At 45.5% G+C, this 19671-nt stretch overlaps 1 protein-coding gene and 1 long non-coding RNA gene across 12 annotated transcripts in view; one reads left to right on the top strand and one right to left on the bottom strand.

Moving 5' to 3' along the window:
• Positions 1 to 10759, bottom strand: part of CUX1 (cut like homeobox 1) — a 284036-nt gene extending 273277 nt beyond the window's left edge. For 7 of the 11 annotated variants that reach the window (XM_041126411.1, XM_030027002.1, XM_041126412.1 and 4 more), the window contains exon 1: positions 10603 to 10759. In XM_041126411.1, coding sequence (XP_040982345.1) covers positions 10603 to 10665 — 63 coding nt within the window. In that variant the 5' untranslated portion in view covers positions 10666 to 10759. The remainder of the gene's footprint in view (positions 1 to 10602) is intronic. The other 4 variants (XM_041126416.1, XM_041126414.1, XM_030027005.1 and 1 more) reach the window with 2 other exon arrangements.
• A 455-nt stretch (positions 10760 to 11214) lies between these two features.
• LOC115346736 lies at positions 11215 to 13743 on the top strand. Its single transcript, XR_003925232.2, has 2 exons — positions 11215 to 12916; positions 13485 to 13743. It is a non-coding gene; the product is annotated as an uncharacterized LOC115346736 (long non-coding RNA).
• Positions 13744 to 19671: the final 5928 nt, after the last annotated feature.

Raw genomic sequence — 19671 nt, 5'->3', positions numbered from 1 at the left:
AGTATAAAGTACGTTTGCTTGAGAAAACGGGCAGGGTGTTGTGAACAGCAGTGGAGAGATGAGCTGAAGACACAATATTAGCAAGCTGCCCTTTTCCAACATCCGAAGAATTTCGATAGCAAGACTCCATGCCAAAGAAAACGTGCAGAAACCTATAAGCAAAAGAAAACTAGAGCTCCTGAAAGAGACAGGACAGAACTGGAAGAAGGGAAGGGAGGTGTAACTGGTGTATTCACAACTTTTTTTTTTTTTTTAATATATGAAATACTTCTTGCACTCACATAAAATAAACTAAGGTTACAATTGTGTAAGCAACTCCGCACAGAGGTCTCTCCACAGAAAATCAATTGCAAGACTACTGGCTCCTTGTTTTTAAATGTTTAATATTATCCCATCTCCACAATTAATATTAGAAAAGCAACTATGCTCATACCAGACACAGCAAACCAAAGTTGAGCACTATCAATATTAACACGCACTCACAAAAGTTGCAACAGAAAAACAGACACGTAGTTTGCTGACAAAATTAACATTAACACATTTCAGATCATAGACAAAGGGTACATTTTACTTATGCCTAAAAACAAAGCAAACATCTTTATGTGATAACACAATACAAATTTACTTTGACATGCACATGCAATAAAATGTGTAAATACCCAATAAAAATAAAATTAAAAATAATTACAGACAACACACAAGTATAAGTTTTATTGAGCTATTCTGACAACATTTGGATGTCACATCAATGAAACAACATGAAAAAGAATTAAGTTGATTAAAAACATGAGATAAAGGAAGAGACTGAGAAGTAACTAGGCACAGCAGCAGATTGGTAGGGAGAGATTTGTCTCTAGTCACAACTTAACCATGGGCCAGGTTAGAAAAGGCAGCTCCTTCCTACTCAAGCTCAGCCAGAAGACTACAACTACGCATGTGTTAAAAATTAAGCACATGCGATAATGCTTACTGGGTCAGGGCCTTTGTGTTGTGCTAAATAGGGATAAAGCTTATTCACCTTTGCAAAGTTCACCGAGCTGAGCACACCAGACCTTCTCGCAGCGGTGCTGAGCAGGAGCTCAGCAACCGAGAGCAGCACCTCTCCAGCCTCATAGCTATTCAGAAGCCAACACATGTGAAATGAGTAGGTGATCAATATTTCCGATGGCACAAGTAGACATCTAAATCATAACCTCTAACCCCACTGACAGTCTTAGCAGGCTATCGATACTTAGATTACAAAACCTGAACAATTTGGATAATAGATAAAAGTTGCTGCAAGAAAAAGTTTCATGCTACCCCATCATATGTGTTTTGTGAATAAAACATTCCAGCCTTCAGATATGAATCTAACACCTTAAACAAAAACTGCTCTGAACACATCCCTCTCCTTCACCATTTGGGGGGCTCGCGTGCTGTCATTCACAGTCCTTACAACCACCGGAGCGTGGCTTGGATAAAAGCCCTGCTAGCAACTGAGGATCCTCCTTCACCTGAGCTGGCAGAGGCCAGCCTGTCTTTCTGAAACAGGGAGCTGTTTCAAACCTACGGCTGCAGCTAGCTGAGGACTGCAGTTTTAAATGATGCAACCACAAACTGTTGAATATTAAATTCAACTTTTATATCACTGGGCACCTATAATGTAAATTTTAAGCAGCCTTTAATGTGCAGAGAAATCTGAAGGGAAACTTGATAAATTGCATATCTTGCCTTCAAACAGTATACCAAAGAACATGCAGGTATGTTTAAAGTAAGAGTACGGGTATGTATGAATAACTCCAGATGATACCTTTATAACTATTTGCAGGAAACATTTTCTCCCAGTGATCTGGTACCAATCATCAACAATATTCTTTTAGGACACTCAACTACTCAGTCCTTTTTTCACAGTCATTTCTATGGACATTGCTTCCAGCAACAAGCCTGAAAAGTACCTACAAATCAACAGCGGTATATCCTGTTCAATCCATTTAAAAAGAAAGCTAACGAGGGTGCAGAAAACGTAACAACAACTAAGTCTTATTTATCCACAACACAGAATTAACTAGTAGCAAAAAGGAATAGTAAGTGCTAACTCACAGTCTTGTATCTCAGTGTGCTCTCAAAGCAGGGGTCGGGAGCATTATCAATGTTTTCCAGATGAAGAAGTAAACCAGCACAGGCCGAGTGACATGCTCAGAGGCCCGAGCAGACCCATAGCAGAGCTGAGAACAGGCATGCATCAACTGCTAACTGCAAGACTGAAACTCCCAACTTATTTCAAAGTCACTACTACCTAGTAACTACCGCTCAAACTGAATCCAAACCAATTAAAGGCTTTGTATGTTAGTACCAGTCCCCCTAAGCATCATTGCCCAAAGTAAGCATTCACAATGTATAGATTTTTGATGGGCTGATGCATACCAGCTGAAGCTTACCATTCTGATTAGAGAAATCTTTTGTTTTCCTTAAAATAACGGATCAGCAACACCATGCAACCTCAAATACCTAGCAGAAGTACCAGAGAGAGCAGAAGGAGTAAGACTTAACCCATCAAACTTCCATGCATTTCACCATATGCAGCACTACCTTTTAACTTCAGAGTTTAGTTTCTATACGAATAACTCAGGGCATTTCCATGCAAAACATAGGACCTTTTTGCATCTAAGATCTATCTAGTCTGAGTCTTCATTTAAAAAAAAAAAAAAAAAAAAGTCAAAAGCTATCAAACTGGGTTTTGGTTTGTTTTTTTTTAACTAAGAACAATGAGAATGCTTCTACTATTCACAATACCTTAAAATACCATCCAAATGGTTAAAAAGCTATTTAAGTCTAACAGGAACATAAGCCCTATTTGTCACAGGACAACATTAAAATCTGTCAGTGTACTCTGAAGTCATACCATCACCCTGGTATCTCATGTACAAATCTTCCCAGGATGTTTCCACAAGAACAGCTTGGTGGTAAACCCCAGGCCATCCTCTTATACGGTCAGTGAGTCCAGGTGAGCTGGATTTGATTGCAACACTACAGCCAGGCATTTGTTGGGAGACCCTCCATACTGCCCAGCTGCACTGCCAAATATTTATATAAATTCTAAAATAAGCTCTCCTCCCAACTGCACTGCAGTAAGAGTTTCATTTCCAAGTCCTAGGCCTAAGCTCACTCCTTAACTCCTTTGTTTCTTCACCACTTCCCTCTATCCCATCTAGTCCTTTAAACAGCGTCATTTCCCCCACTCTGCTTGGTTTTGTTTTTACTTCCCTGCAACATCACTGTCCTCAGCTTGTCACATGTGAGCCACAGACAGAAGCCAACATTTCTCAGCGAGCAAAGACCTCTACAATGTAAGCATCAGATGTGATTGAGGTTCCCTGTATGCACACCCCCCAAACCCATAAAAGCAATCCCACAGCGACACGGTAACGCAGCAGCACAGGACCATCCAATCTCCACAGCTCAAGAAATACTACAAAATGTTAGCAGGAATTAGACCACAGTTTGGTCCCACCCGCATACTCGTGCGCAATGCATGCCTGGGCTTACCTGACCATTAGCCAAACGCAAGATCACTGGGTTCAGCAAAATGAAGGGTCTAGCTCCACTGTGAAATTAGTCCAGCCATTTATCAGTACTTTAGCCTAAATTTTCATATCATTCACAGAAACCTTGTACTGGTGCTGCCAGATGCTGTTATGTCCAAGCTTGCTTATTCACTAAGGTATGTTTCCACACAAAAGATAGGAACAACAGGATCTGCTCAGCTCTGATGTATGAACTCCTCTGAAAAAGCCTCAGAGACAGCCATGGCCTACATCCTTGCATGCCTTAAAAAGCTCACAGCCAGAAACACAAAGATACAGGGGAATTTAAAGCATCTAAACACAGCCGCTTAAACATTTTTGTGCATCTGCTTTTGAGCTTTTCCTAGGAAGGGTAATCTTTACCTCTCTCTTCCCAGAGCAGATCCCTGCGGGTCCCTGAACCCCAGCGGGAGGGAGGCGATCACCACTCCAGCTCCCCCCCTCCAGCCCCCGAGACGACAGCACCACTCCGGCCCTCACAGCCACTTCCTCATTACCCCAACTGTCGACAAAGGCATTAAATTATCGCAAGGCAAGGAAGCAAGCAAATTGCCAGCGAGGCAAAAAGCTATTAGACTAGTCTGAAAGGCTCCAACTTCAAACCTATGTCTGCTGTAACACATCCGCACAGAGCCGTCGGGCCATCTCCCGGCTTTAGCACCTTCATACCGAGAAATACATTTATTCATGCTAAACACTTAACTCTGCTAAGTCACAGAAGTGACCAAGTAACAGCGCAGTAAGAACTGCTGTACCCTGCTAGAGTCAAATCAGGAGCATGATCAGGGAACCGCGGTGGATCTACTACAAATTCTTTCCTGCCTATTGCTTTCCCAGCAATGCACATACTGTTTGACAACAGGGAAGACCACTGTTACATCCAAAAACCTAGACCCAACACCTGCACACTTTGTGTTTAATCTTTTATAGAAACTTACTGCTGTTAACATTCAGTTATCTCCCTGGACTTCCACGTTCTTTGCAACCCAAGCAATGTAATATACTGTATTTTCTTCATTGTAACTAACAATAAAAGCAGAAATCACTAACTTATTTGCCTTGTCAAATTGGAGACAACAAAAACAAGCTGAGAACATGTATGTCACAAAATGAGTAAGATTTACCTCATCTTTACTAATTTAAGGACATTAACTATTCTGATCCTGAGGTCTAAGTTCCTCTCATTTTTCCTGGTAAATTCAGCACCACACCTCCAATCCCACGTGTGAGCACTCTTGTACAAATCTCTTCATCCTAGACTCCTCATCTTCTGCTACCTACCCCATTTCAGCATTCTCCCTCTCAGCTTCACATCTTCCTCCCTACTCCTTCATGCAATGCTAGAACACTGTCACTGTACTCTCAATCCAGAAAACACTGTATTTTCAACACCTCGCCCATGAAGTATATGGGAAACAACAAGCACAAAGATAAGCAAAGAATAAAACGTAAAGAACACATGCAAGAGAAACGTGAATATGCAAGATGGGAACTTACTACCCTGCTTAAATAAAAAGGACCCCGAGTCAATAAGCGCTGCCTGCTTGCTGTCTTAAAAAACACTAAGCATCCATATATGTATCTGTTCTCTATCCAATAAACTGCCTTTATTTTCAGTCTCAATGTGATCAAACTGAAACTTTGGATTATGCATTTTTCTACATCCACTTTTTGCATTACAAATCAGCTTGCAAATAAAGAATGATTGTTCATTGGAATTTTAGACTGCATGTAATTTCTTCTATAGCAAATGTTTCACCCATTACTTATTTGGTATTATTATACACAGCCAAGCAGTGCAATCTTTTTTCAAAAAAATCCCAACCATTACCATATTCCAAATCCTCACTACTGCATTTCTCAATACATTATCCAATTAACCACAGGCTTGGCATAAGACCAGAGTGATTGAAACACACACTAATTCTGCTACATTTCAGATGGGCATTACTTCATTTGAGGAACAGGAAAGAAGGCTAGAAAGATTTCAGAAATTTGTTTCCAAGGAACAGGACTCAAGGAATAGGATTCAAGGAATCCTACGAAACCCAAATTCTCGAGCCAGACATACATCAAGGGCCTTTCTTCTAGTATGTCGTGCGTGTTGGATGTCAGGGACACCACCCTGACCACCACAACAAGCCAAAGCCTTCCTGCTGCAGGGAAGCAACGATAGCTATCAGAGTATATTGGCAGCAGTGCCCTGGCTTTTACATCCCTCTCAGTTCTCTGTATTGCATCTTCCTGCAGAACTACCAAGCTGCTTTCACTACACATCTCTGATCAGGTGGGGAGAGCAGAAACATGTTTACAGTAGCTTGAGACTCTTTTCTTGATGCACATTTAACTACCATCACAAATAGTAAAGCATGTCTACTTGTAGGACAGAAAGTACAAGTTCTACAGTGACCTACCTGCACAAATAAACAAAATTAAACACTAAGATGTGATTGCTCATTCCACTTCTGATGAAGCATGTTAACTCCTTCTCTTAAAGCAAACCAGCTTGTCCTCTGGTGCAGTAAGATCCAACTAAAAGATGCCAACAACTCCACCTGTTTCTAATTCAATAATAGAAGTGCTTCAGTATTTAAAAGCTACTCATTACTACCTAGTTTTTCCAGATTTTGTTACAAATTTTATAATGTTATAAGATCAATGGTTTACCTTAAACAACTAGTCACAGCCTGCACAGAACTAATACTCCATCCTTACTTTAATCACGTATGATGCAATACCAGGACGAGATTTTAAAAAATAGAAACGCATGAGCAAGATTTGCCTTCAGATTTTTGTTCCCTAGCTTGATAGTAACAAGTTATGCTGTTCTGCTCAAAAGCAATAAGAAACTGTACTTTTTACCAGTACGTGTACCTGTCCTAAAAAGCTATGATGACATTTTGAGACCTGTGTTTATTGTCAAAATACTTCAACACATACTTTGTTTAGTTTTCAAATAGTATTAACTTCTTCCATTCATCCTGCAGATTCAACTTAGACCTGGGAGCCAAGCTAGACTTACTCATGCAACACTGCTGGTCAAAAAGATAGGGCAGGACCAACTGCCTCCTCTGATAGAGATATATTCACACACATATTCAGAAATATTAAGCAAGATCTTAAAGAGGACTGCACACCATACCCGACGCTTGTTTTCCTGTTCTCCAACAGAGGGTTGTTTTTTACGGTGAAGGCGATGGCGACACCAAAACCTGCAAACTCACAACAGGTCCACGCAACAGCAGGTAACCTTCACGCTGCTGTACGCCAACCTGATTCAGATCACACAACTGCCTCCAAACAGGAGATGCAGTTTTAACTCGAGGGCAACAGCATTCCTCCAGTGATTTAATTTGCATTTATTGCCACAATAGTCACCATTTGCAAGGGTCTGGTTTCTCTACGCACTAAGGTTCCCTTGCCATCAGTTATCAAACACGGGTCCATCTTCAACCATGTAGCAAACTGATGGCAGAAATGCCATGCTAATTCCACTGTTTCTTTAAGAAATATAACTAACCTTTACTAGAGAAAAGGGTTAAGTGTTCAGCTGCATGCCTTTCAGGTACAGTCTCAAGTGAAGAGCCACGTTTGATACCTGTAGGAAACTGCCGTTTTTGCATCTCATATTCCATTTGTGAACAGACCTTTTTGTTCTTTAATCCAAGTTCTGAATTATTTAATCCTGCCTCCAACTCTTGAAATCTCTCTTCCTATAAACAAGAGGTTATTTAGTGAAAGGAAATAAATAATTAAAAGAGTCAGACCCTAAAGTGTTCCTGGCTCTGTTTTTAATTAATATTGATACAATCTTGAGAAACCTGCTGCTTAATATTACAAGGCAGGTCGAAGCTCATCAACAGTTAAACGCCTTCTTCTAACAGAACGTAGAAGAGGAAGTTGCGAGCAGACAGGGTGCGCGTCGCTCCGCTGCCAGCGATACAGGACTACAGAGTCTCAGCTCCTCACAACTTTCTTATGCAGAAAAACGATAGCTTCAAAGCCATCTAGACCCAGAGCTACAAGAGCTGGAGTTTACAGGGCGCAGCTGGAACTGTGTTAAGCGTAAATCCTTCAGGTTTTTTGCCCTGGAACAGGGTAATGGAAGTGCAGATGAAAGCGTTTTTATTTTCTATAATTCCACACTCAAAATACGTTAGTACAAATGAATGACGGGGGAGGGAGGGAGGCATGGACAGTTCTGTAAGACTGAACTTCATACTCAGTAACGATAGTTTTTATAGCATATTGCTTCATCTGCAAGTGGGAGTAAGTATTACACTACCTCTTCACGCAGATGGGTGGATAACCAAAAAAAAAAAAAAAAAGCTAATTTGAAACAAATTAACTATTCTACATATGGATGAAGGTACTCTCTACCTCTCTGGTCACTCCGGGACTCTCCACAGACAGACTGCGTGCAAAGTTAATAAACTTTGCACTGCATACTGATTGCCCGGTGAACCTGCCAAAAGGTGAACAGCCTCAATCCGCACCACGTATACATAATCACAAGTCCTCAAAAGCAGGTAATGAATATTGTTCAAACAACTTCAAGCCAGCGTTACCAGAATGCTTCAAAGAGGAACCTACAAGCTGTTCAAGTCAGACTGTCACATTTATTCTGCAAAAACGAGATTAAGGTTCATACAGTGATACTCCACAACAGGTTTTACAGTATGCACAGAAATTAAATTATGATAAAAGTGAGCTATTTTTTACTAAAAACAGAATAGAACAATCTATCAAAATGCCATTTGGCTGCATTCATTACATTTTAGAATTTAATTTACATGATAGATACTTTAGCGTAATATGTTTTAATCAATAAGCATTTCTGAAGGCTTTATTTTTACAGGAAATATTTAGACTTCTTCACCGTTAAATGTAACGCCACAGCAGTGACGTTAGGAGCGTTTATTTTCCTATGCTAAGCAAGTACAACCACACATACACAGAGGCAAAAGTAAAAGTCCACAATTAAAGATGTCAGACCTTGTTTAACTACATCTTAATTTAATCCATTTTATTTTATACAATTCTACATCTGGATCTCATTTTCTGTATTCCTGTAGGTATTCTGGGCCACTATTAAGAACCCTTTCAAGTTAGCAAAGTTCAGCCAAGTCTACCTTAATCCAAAGCCTTTAAAAGAAACAATAAAACGCGGAAGGGGGGGGAGAAAGAAAAGCCTAAAACAAAACGCTACTTTACCCCACCTCCTAATGCACCTGAAAGTCAGAAGGGACCAGCCTCCCACTACAGATCCTACGTAGCACTTCCCGTTTTGGGGCTGCTGGGGCTTTTTTTTTTTTTTTTTTTTTATCATCGCTCCCGCTAGCTCACCCTCTGCAAGCCCCGCCGAGGGGAGGAGAGGGGAGGAGAGGGGAGGGCGGCGGGCCCCGGGTCCCGCCGGGTCCCGCTCCCCGGGCCACCCCCCCCAGCATCCCCTCACCTCCAGCGGGGCTGCGGCTCTGCCCGGCATCAACGCACCGTGCCTCCGGCTGCTGCGGGGCTCCGGCCGGGCACCGCCGAGCCCGCCTCGGAGGGGGCCAGGGTGGGCAGCCGGCGGCTTTCGAGCCAATTTATTTAAACGGGAGGCACCGGAGGGTTTGAAGAGGCAGGGCAGCGCTTTCCTGCACCAATCAACTGGGAGAAACATGCATGTTGCAATCCCATTCAGCGGCGGGAGCAGCACCAATTCATCGTTTGACAACCCCCCCCCCCCCCCCCGCCCCGGGCCTTATCTATACCCCAGCAATTACATTAAACCGTGGGATCTGCAATTTCCTCAGGGCACGCACCCAAAGGGTGAAGGGAAGCTGGTTTGCGAGGACTTTCCCTCAGAGGAAACAGGACTTCTAGGCTGTTATGAGCCAGCACAGTAAAGCATCAATATTCCACTCATCTGTCAGATCCTGGACAGCAGGAGAGGCTGGAGAGCCCGTGAATTATGTAAGCGTGCCCTCCCGCCGCCGCGGGGAGATGCCCCGCCGCCGGCCATGCCCCGCCGGGCGGGACGCCCCCGCGCCCTGCCAGCCTCTCACCGGCCCCCCGCGGCCGGCGGGAGCCACCCCGGACGGCGCTGCCCCTGCCCTCCCGCACACCCCCCCCCACCCTCCGCACAACCGCGCACACCCCCTCCCCGGCCCCGGGCCGGGCGCTCGCCCCCTTCCCGCCCCGCGGGACCCCACCGCGGCTCCATCCCTCGCCCCTCGCCGCCGCCGGCGGCTTCCCCCCAACCCCTCCCCGCCCCCCGGCGCAGTGCCAGCGGGCCGCGGCGCTCGCAGGGCGGCGGGAGCGCGGCGGATCGGAGCCCCCCTGCCCGCCGGCGGCGGAGGGCCGGCACCCCGCGGCGAGGCGAGGCGAGGCGAAGCGAGGCGGCGGCGGCGGCCGGGCAGCGGCGGGGGAAGCGCCCGCCTGGCCGGCACCACAGCGCCCCCAGCCCCCGCCGCTCCGCGCCTGCACGCCGAGCCCGGCCGGCTCCCTGCGCCCCCACACAAAGTCCCAGCACTCGGTAAACTTTCCCCGGCTCCCGGGGAGAAAAGGCGGCGGGGAAGCGGCGGCGGCGGGAAGGGGCAGGCGGGGGGGGGGGGGAGGGAGGGAGGGAGGGAGGCAGGCGGGCGGGGGAAGAGGAGCGGCCGCCGGCAGCCCCGCCGCCGCCCGCCGCCCCGGCCGCCCCGCACGGCCCCGGCCGCCGGGGGGGAACGGGAAGCGGGGAAGAGAGCAGCCCGGGACGGAGCGGGCGAAGCGGCGGCGGCCCCGGCAGCGCCGGCTCCGGCGCCATCTTGGGCTGATCGATGAATTGAACAAAGAGGATCAATTTCCGATGGGGCCGGTGATCAATGGCGGGGGAGGGGGGGGGGGCGGAGGGAGCGGAGCGCCGCGGCCGGGCGGAGCGGGGGGTTCCCTTTAGGCGGCGCGGGCCGGCAGCGGGAGGAGGAGGGGGAGGCCGGGCCCGAGGGAAGGCGGAGAAGGGAAGGAGGGGGGGGGGTCCGGCGGCGCGGCCCGGCCGGTGCGGCGAGCGGGGGAGCCTGACCTGCAGCTGCTGTAAATCAAAGCGCTTCCAATATTGAAACATCGATCCCACATTGGCCGCCATCTTGAGACATATTGAGACAGAGTGAGCGGCTGATAGAGAGAGAGGGGCTGGAGTTCAGGAGCCGGGAGGGAGGGGGAGGGAGGGAGGGAGGGAGGGAGGGAGCCAGCCGGGAGGGGGGAGGAGGGGCGGGGGGGCAAGGGGGAGGGAGGCGGGCAGGGAGCGCCCAAATCCCGGCCTGGAGCCCGCGCCCGCCCGGAACACGGACTCAGCCCGTGCGCTCGCGGGGGGGGGGGGGGGGGGGCGCCGCGCCCGCGCTCTCGCAGAGGCGGACGTCGTCCCGTGTCCCCCCCCGCGCGTGTGTGCGTGTGCGTGTGTGTGTGTTTGCGCCGTCCCGGGGGGAGCGCGGGGGCGCCCGCAGGCCGGGGCGGGGGGGGGCGACACGGACCCGCCGCCGCGGCTGGGCGGTGCGGGGGCAGCGGGGTCCGGCCGAGCCTGGCGGCGCCAGGCGGTGCGGGGACCGGGGGGGGGGGGGGGATGCGGGGCAATGCGGGGTGCAGCCGGGCAGTGCGGGGCCGGGGGGGGGGGGCCGGGACACCGGGCAATGCGGGGGGCAGTGGCCGCGGCGCGGAGCTCCCGCCGTGGCCGGCGCTGCCCGCAGAGCCGCCGGCGCGGTGCGCGGATCCTCCGCGGGTGCGGTGTGCTGGGGTTAATGGCAGAGCATCGCGCGCGGCAAATGGTGCCCAAAGACGCGGGGAAGGTTGTCAGCCCTCTCGGGGAGCCGGCAGGCTAAAATTAGATAAGCGGAGAGAGTTTAGGGGAAACAACAATGAAAAAGTACATTCGAGGCAGCCTGATTCACTGTGTCCGGGGCGGTACAAATACGTCTTTAAAAGGGATTTATTTGAATGTAGACAGGCACTTACTCATAGGGCTAGTGCCACTGACCACTGCCTTGGAGGGGACGGCGCGCATGAAGGTTGGAAAATCGGATCATAGCTCCACGCAGGATATCCATAGAAACGGAGATTAAAAGGATGAAATAACTTATTTTGTTCTAAACAATAACGTTGCTATAAATACGAACGTTTTCCTTGTTCCCTTCCTGAAAAGCACAGAACATTTTACCAGGCTCATCTTTTAACAAAACAAACCGGCGTACACAAACAGTCTGCAAATACGTTAGCCCCCAAGAAAGCATTCCTTATTTCCTTACTGGGAAATGGGCAAAAACACAGTCTGTACCTGTCCCCTTTGAAATCAATAAGCTGCATGGTATTTTTCCAAATACAGCTACTTTCACTGTTTTGCACTTCATCTGTAAAAGGAAAATATATCTTCCTCTGGGTAAGTGAGTGATTGTAGATTTTTTTTCTCAAATTGTATTTGATCATCAAGTGAATTTAGTGCTCACTCAAGTCAGTGGGTTGACTACTTGAAAATGGCTCTGTCTATCTTTTGAGAAGTTACAGCAGAGACAGCGGCAGAGCAATTGCTACAGATTATTTCCCAATCTGCTGGTGTCCTCGTTTGGAGGAGCACCATTATTTCAGCCTCCATTTCCACTTTTTGCTGAGGCTGCTGCTTACAAAGATGCTAATTGTGATGGCGGGTTTTATGTTAATGGTTCCACGTAAGGATCAGCCCGACAACTATAGACCTTCAAATTGTTAGTTGGCTGTACTGGGAATAAAACTAATGGCATTTCGTTATGAGAATGTCAGGCCTCCACCTGGGGAACTAGATTGGGCGCTCAACGAGACCGAAATCCAAGAGCCTCCGCACCATGGCACGTGTGGCTGTCGTGGGGCTGGACCCAGGGGTGCCTTTTGAGAAGGAAACCCCTTTTCCTCCAGAATTGCCACGCTTTGAGGGAGAGCGGCTCTTTGCTGGGGCGGTGGCTGCGTGTCCGCGGCTGGAATGACGGTGGGGAGGTGTGGGGTGCCCGGCCGGCGTCCCCCCTGCTCCAGCGAGAGGGTGTCGGGTGCTGCTGAGCAACAGCCATCTGCAGGGATGGAGCTGCGCGAGCCTCCAAATTCTGACTAACAACGTAACCGGTTTGGTAGCTCTAAAATAGGATTTTAATCCTGGGAAGCATCATTTCACATTCCAGTGATCTAATCAAAATCCTTTCCTCTAATCTCTCCATGGTCCCCCCTTTCTAGATGAAAGAGGCTGGAGTTCCTGTCTTCACCCTTTCTCCGCTGCCTCCCTGTTCTACCAGTCTGTTCTGTGTCCAGGCAACTGCAAAAAGACATTTCAAAGACTCCTGCCGTGCCGTGTAGATGTTTTCTCTTGTTAGTTTGGACTGCAGGTGTGTAAGCCTCAAGGATGAAGTATCATGGTGCTGTTTTAGGTTCGGGGCATACAGTCATAGTACAATAAATCACATAGTAATGCTCCACTTTGAACGCGCACGCACAGAAAAAGGAAAAGAAAAAAGCATCTGACCTGAATCATTTTCTGGAAACACATCTGGTTAAAATCCAAAGTTTTAAATTGAGTAATATTTTAAAATACATTTGGTAGGTATTAAATTACAGTGTTATATCTGGTAATATTTACGATACTAATGTGTTAAGCGGAGGTTTATATCTGTCAAGAAATATGGATGATTGTCATATGGGGTAACAAACGTATCCTGATATAAATAATATTTTATGATATTTTTAACATTATTGTAGTCTTTTTTGCGGGAGTTACATCTTGTCACATTATTGCCAATTTGAAATAAAAGCTCTGTGGCTAGATACCAAAGCTTTTAGCTATATAATTTCGACTAAGTATAAACAGTACAACTGATTTTAGGAAGTACTGAGAAATCTTAACTCTGCCGGAAGACAAATGCTGAGCACCTATAATTCCTATTGTCTCCTGTGCAGGATCAAGTCCCTTATTTGCCATTTTGTGTGGCAGCAAGCCCAAGGAAATCTTGCTTGACAGCTCTGTTTTCTCAAAGTGCTGCATTTCTTCAGGCTGGATTCTGCAAAGATCCTGCAGGGTACAGAGCTCCTTGGAGCAAGCGATAATTTGCTTTGTGTTCCTGCTGAAATGTACCCATGTAAGATGGAAGAAGGATCTTGGAAAATTTGGTGCACCCTGGCAGGAAGACGGTTAGAATAAAGTTTCCTTGGATTATTATGTTTTGAGAAATCAGTCTCGTCTGTTCATTTGAGGAAGGTTTTCTTAAGGTTAGATTTGATCTGTGTAAATGCTAACTTCTTTCAACATGCACTAATAGAGTACTGAAAAAGTAAGTACAGTGTACTTGAAGTTTAAATCTAAAATGATGGCAGTAACTAATAGTACTTCAGTAATTCCTGTGACATCCAAAATATTTCTGAGTATGTTGTACAGATTTCTTTTTCATTTTCTCCCAGGTATAGTCATACAGGCACTATTTTAGGAATTCAGCAAATATCCGATTAAAATTTGTTTCCTATTAATGTCACCATGTCATAAAATGTCAGTAATACAGATATTTAATTAATACATTTGCACATTGGGCCATCAATGGCAATTGGTCTTGTTATGCTTCACATGTCGTCGTCCAGAATCCTGAAGAAAACGGACCTTTATTCCAAGGGTCCCAAACTTGTCAGAAACAATTCATTGTCACAGCTGCTCCTCTGGGCAGCAGTCTGCACTCATTAAGATATTTTGGACCACGAGTCTGGTTTTAATCACTGGACTTAGGCTTCTCTTTGCCTTAGTGAATCTAGCTTATTTCCTTGGCCAGGACACTGAAAGATGAGGTGCTGCTTCTCCCAGCAAAGCTGTAACTTTGAGTCTTTTCTCCATGGAGTCTTCTATTTTCTTCTTCTCTTTTTCACTTAAATTGACTCCCAAATTTCTACAGTTCCCATAAAAGAGTTCCTCTAGAGCCTTATCTGTACCCCTGTCTGCTGCTTGTCCAGCCCATTCCCCCCTCACTTCCATGCCTCTCTTCTTTGCATTTTCTTCAACTGCTTCTTGTCCCCGGCTGCATGCCTCCACGTGCCTGTGCCCACTGGAAAGGAGTGCCTCATTCCAAAATCCCATCCCTCTCCACTGTGAAAGTGTCCTTCTGTTCACTCTTAAACGGGATTTGAGAGCAAAAAGTAAGCTGTGCTCCATCTATCCTTATTACACCGTGCCATTGCATAGTGAGACTCCATAGGGATGGCAGAGAATAGAGACAGCCAAACAGACAGATAATTTATGCTGCTGGGAGATTTAGCCCAAATTAAGATCAGAACTCGCATATGTCTTCCAAATCACAGATTAATTTTTTTCCCAATTATTGTCACTGACTCCAATTCTGCTTGATTTATATCTGTTGTAGTAGCCAGAGGTTTTGCAGTATATAAATTGCCAGAGGATTTGGCCAGTGATGTGGACACAACGATGTGTACGAGCTCAGGAAACCCCCTGAGCAGAAAACGGTTGGTAGCTGGGAGAGTACTGGGGAGAAGTATCCCATGTGCCTGCCCACTCTTCCCTGGGTGTCCCCTTACGGTCACTGGCAGAGACAGGCGACTCAGCTGGATGGACCCTTGTTCTGAACCAACGTGGCGAGTCCCACATTCTTTGGTAATTTGTGAAAGTTTTAGCACAAATCATGTAAGATGGTGGCATACATGATCTAAGCATGAAATCCTATGACTACTGCGTAGCTACAGATACACACTGGTAGGTGGAAGAAAAGAAAGCAATTCTCATAGAGGGCAGGGAAAACAACCACAATTAAAAGTAAAGTAAATTTGGGTGGTGTGGTTACTTGCTGTTTAACTCTGGAGACATTTATAAGTATCCAGCATAACCCACAACAGATCTTCTTTGAGGATTTGTGGATTAACCCATACCAACAAAAACATGTGATGACATTGCAGCGGTATTCTCTGCCATGTACAGTAGGAGTTATTGAAGACCCCAAAGAACGAATATATCACTGTGCCTAATGAATTGAGTCAGTCTTCCCAGACTGAATATGTTTGCAACATTTCTGTCAAATAGCTGCTTTTCTTACGGTATATTCTATCCAGATGCATGGTCATGTTTTGGCCAACGTAAGTAGTAACAATACCCATAGGCAATCAAGAGAATTAGAGAAAAGGACCTATCAGATTATCCGCTCCCTGTAGCTGGCAGTGAGTAACAGTTTCATACCAAATTTATTGAAGTGTATGGTTCATACCAGTTTTAATTTGTAAGCACTGTCCTTGCCTTATTGTCCTTTATCCCATGTGCAGGGTGATACCAGAGCTAGCGTTTTGCTGGACGGGAGGTGCGTTGCATCCTTTCTTGGCTGGGCAGGGCTCATGCTCCCTCTAGCACTCTTCTTTCTGACTTAGGCTATTCTGTTGATTTGGGCATTTATCTTCTGTGTCCTTAAAGATGCTTGTTAGCAGACAAGTTAATAGGTTATGTTCCCAGGCAAAATTCCCACCTTTTATCTCACTTGGAACCTTTCACTTATTTTTTACCTTTTACTGGTTTCTGTTAGGGTTTTGGTTTTGTTTTTTGCACATCCTTTTTTGTGGTATTTAACTCTTGCTATTCCTATCATGAATCTCCTCGCCCTCTTCATGCAGCCACTTCCTCACTTTCTTGCGCTTCCCAACTCTCCCTCCCTGCTCGGTCAGGGATCCATTTTGGCTGCGCTTTCTTCTCCACTAACTCTGTCCCAGCCAGGTATTTCTCCCAGTTTCTGCAGAATCTTCAGGTCCAATATTGCACATATACTTAAGAATAAGAAGCTGAAAACAGCATTGTTAGTTTAAATCCCTTTTTGTTTTCTGAACCTCAGCTGGGAAGATTATATTCTGCTTTCTTTGTGCCGCTCCCCCCGTGGCAGGAGAGCTGGTTTAGTGACTGTAGCTGGGGATAGGAACTGCCTTTAGCTGCTGTCACAGGGCTCTTCGTGACATGAAACAATTCACTGAATCTTCCCTCAGATTCTCCGTTCTGTAAAACACTAGTGGTCACCGGGAGATAAAAATCTCGTGGTGACTGTCGGGCACTTGCATCTCGCGGGTTGCAGAACAGGGAAACTGCAAGAAGGAGATGGAGGGAAATACACAAATAAAGCAGCTCAAAGGCTGCTCCCTCACCTACCAGTTTCCCTTTCATTCACTTCCAGATAGGGCCTATAAAGCGGGTGAGTGCAAAGCTGACGCTGCCTTGGAAAAGGAAAGAGAAAAAAGGTTTTTCTTTCACTTTCCAGTCACAAACACTTCACGTGAGGAGGCAAGAAGGGAATATCCTCTGCTTCTTTCCTCCAGCTGGGCTTTTTGGTCCCCTTGTCCCGGCTTGTCACCACCCCACGGTGGTCGCACCCCTTGCCGTGGGTCCCCCGTGGGTGCCGGCCGTCCCCAGGGTGGCTCAGCCCCACGTCAGCACAGCCGGCTCCGGCACGTGGGTGCCGAGGGGAGAGGCGTCCGCGCCTGGGCCCTGTTGCAACACGCAGGGATGGGAGAGGAGAGGCAGACGGGTGTACGGGGATGGAGAGACAGGTGTGTGCGGAGATGGGGAGATACCGAGACAGACAGACTCGCCTGCCTGTTGCACCGCTGTAAAACAAAACCCTGAGCACAGGGCTGCAGCGCTTGCTGGAGCTATCAGGGCAACCGGGAAGCTGGCTTTATTGTAATATGTGATGTTTGAGGTGGTTTTTCTTCCAATAATGAGTGTGAGATTTCATTTGGGGAAGCACATCTTTTCTTAGAAACACAACTGTGACTGACTGCACAACTGTGATTTTCTGCAAACACAACTGTGTTTGGGGTTGTTGCATTTGAATGCTAGGGTAGAAGAAACAGTAATTCTGGATTAATGCAGAAAGGGAGAAAATAGACACCCTTAGAGGAAGCCGTAAGTTCACTGCAGCTGGCATATACTGGCAAAACCGATGCTGCGTCCCACAGGAAACATTTTAGTGTGGAGAACCTCCTTTTTGAAGAGAGCGTACTGGGTGCCTGTCACGGCATACACAAGTGAAACAAAGTGCTTGGGATAGCGTATGAATCCAGTATTTCCTTAGTAACGTGTATGACATTGATTTTTTTTTTCCCCTGGCATTGCATCATTTCCTATTTGGTGTTCAGGTGGTGACAGATTACCAAAAAAAGGGGGGGGGGGGGGGCGGGTAGAAATCCATATAATTTTTTATATCTAAACATTACCTTCTTCTTTCGAATAAAGAGATCCTGTCTTATTCTGGCCATGATTCTCCACATTTATATGCTGGCCCTTGTTTGCATCTGCTTGGCATTATCCTGGATTGGGGCTTTAACCTGATATGAATCCAAAGAAATTATACGGCAATTGATGGGATCACTATGAATTTCCAGGGGTGTAGGCTAGTGCAGACCATAGCCTATTAATCTTGTTGTGTTCTTTCTGTAAATAACAAGCTGGATTTGGCCCAACAAGAGTAAAACAAATTGAAAGCATTCATAAAGAGAAGTAAATGGGTTTAAGATGTAAGAATAATGTATTGGTGGGTTGTCTCCAAGTATCCAGTTTTTAAAAGTACCAAAGCATATAGAAAACTTTAGTTTAACATGTTCTTAAATGCCCTGCTGCATGGGGGTGGCTGCTGAATCAGGGCCATATGCATAAGACCTGCTTTCATGAATAGATTATATAAAAAAAATCAAAAAACGGCAAGAAGGAGAAAAATGTTCAAGGGCAGCCAACCTGGAGGAAACAAATATAATTTAGTTATGTGAAGTGTTTATAAATGCAGTTTATGAACACATATGAAAGAGTAATTTTTTACTTTTCAGACTGCAAATGTCACACAGAAAAAAAAACAATTGCTTATTTGTCTTCTTCAAGGATTTTTAGAGAATGCATTGCAGTCCGGATATTTCTTTTGACCTGCTTTTTCCTTTTTAATAGCTTATTGTTTTGTTGATTATTTCAGATCAGCTTTTTGTGTGTGCTCTCCTTCATTTGTGATCGATAGAGAAACATTTACCTGGTTTATCTGAAAGTGGGAGTTTATTTTAAATTTTGTTTAAAATTTCAGACTTTCTTTTCACATACATGGGTTACCAAATATGATCTATAAACCTTTTTATTTCTCTTGCATCATCAGAATAAATATGAAATGACACAGGATGCCTGGAATTGCAATAATGCAGTGTAACAGAACTGACTATCAAGCTTCATATATAGATTAGATTAATGTATAAATCTAATTTAATGTTTTACATTACTGGGCTAATATTTTAGAGATGTAATGCCAAGTTGTTAAGTAAATGAAAATCATGGAGAGTCCAATTCTGAAAGGATTACTCAGGCAAAAATCCCTGAAGTCAAAGGGAGTATTGCCTGAACGAAGTCTGCAAAATTAGAACTAGAGCCATATTCCCAAAACAGACAAGCAGATTTATCTTAGAGATCTGCCCATGAGTTGAATTCTTGTAACAATGAAAGATATATAGGGAAAACGAACAAGTAGGTAACCTGAAATATAAGGAGAGACTGATAAGATCACACCAACCCTGAGCAAGCACTTGTGTGGTTGGTGATGTCAACAGGAGCCCAAGCTGTTTTAATAAACTTGTTCATAGTTGTCCTATACTGTGTTTTATATACTGAAGTACATAGATCACGTAAGAGTTTAACAAGAAGAGGATTCATATTAAATTTGCACATAAAATACCTCCATGAAATATGTGAAATGCTTTTCTTTTTTATATGATTCCAATAAAACATCGATCATAAAGCTCTGCCCTCCTGCTTCTTTATATTCAGTTTCAGCTGTCGCTTTGTGTTTAAGGTTTGAATTCATGACACTCAGCAGATATAATTTGGGGGCAGTTCTAATTTGTGAAGAAAGACCATTGCTCTGCTTGCTCACTCAAGGACCATAAATAAGGAGAAACCCCACCAGAATTGGTGAGATGTTGCATCTGTATAAGAGACTGTTGGGCTAAATGATGTAAATGATTGCAGTGCCTATGAAATACGTAGTATTGTGTCTGTTTATAGCTGCTCAGGATCTGGCCCACTGTCTTGGATGGAGCTAAGCCAGGGATGATTTCTGCCCTTTATCATGAGTTTGCTCAGTGTTTTGCA

Source organism: Aquila chrysaetos, chromosome 10 (assembly GCF_900496995.4).
Source record: "Aquila chrysaetos chrysaetos chromosome 10, bAquChr1.4, whole genome shotgun sequence".
Classification (NCBI taxonomy): domain Eukaryota; kingdom Metazoa; phylum Chordata; class Aves; order Accipitriformes; family Accipitridae; genus Aquila; species Aquila chrysaetos.
Note: the sequence above shows the minus strand (reverse complement) of the source record. Positions and strands in the feature narration are given on the sequence as shown.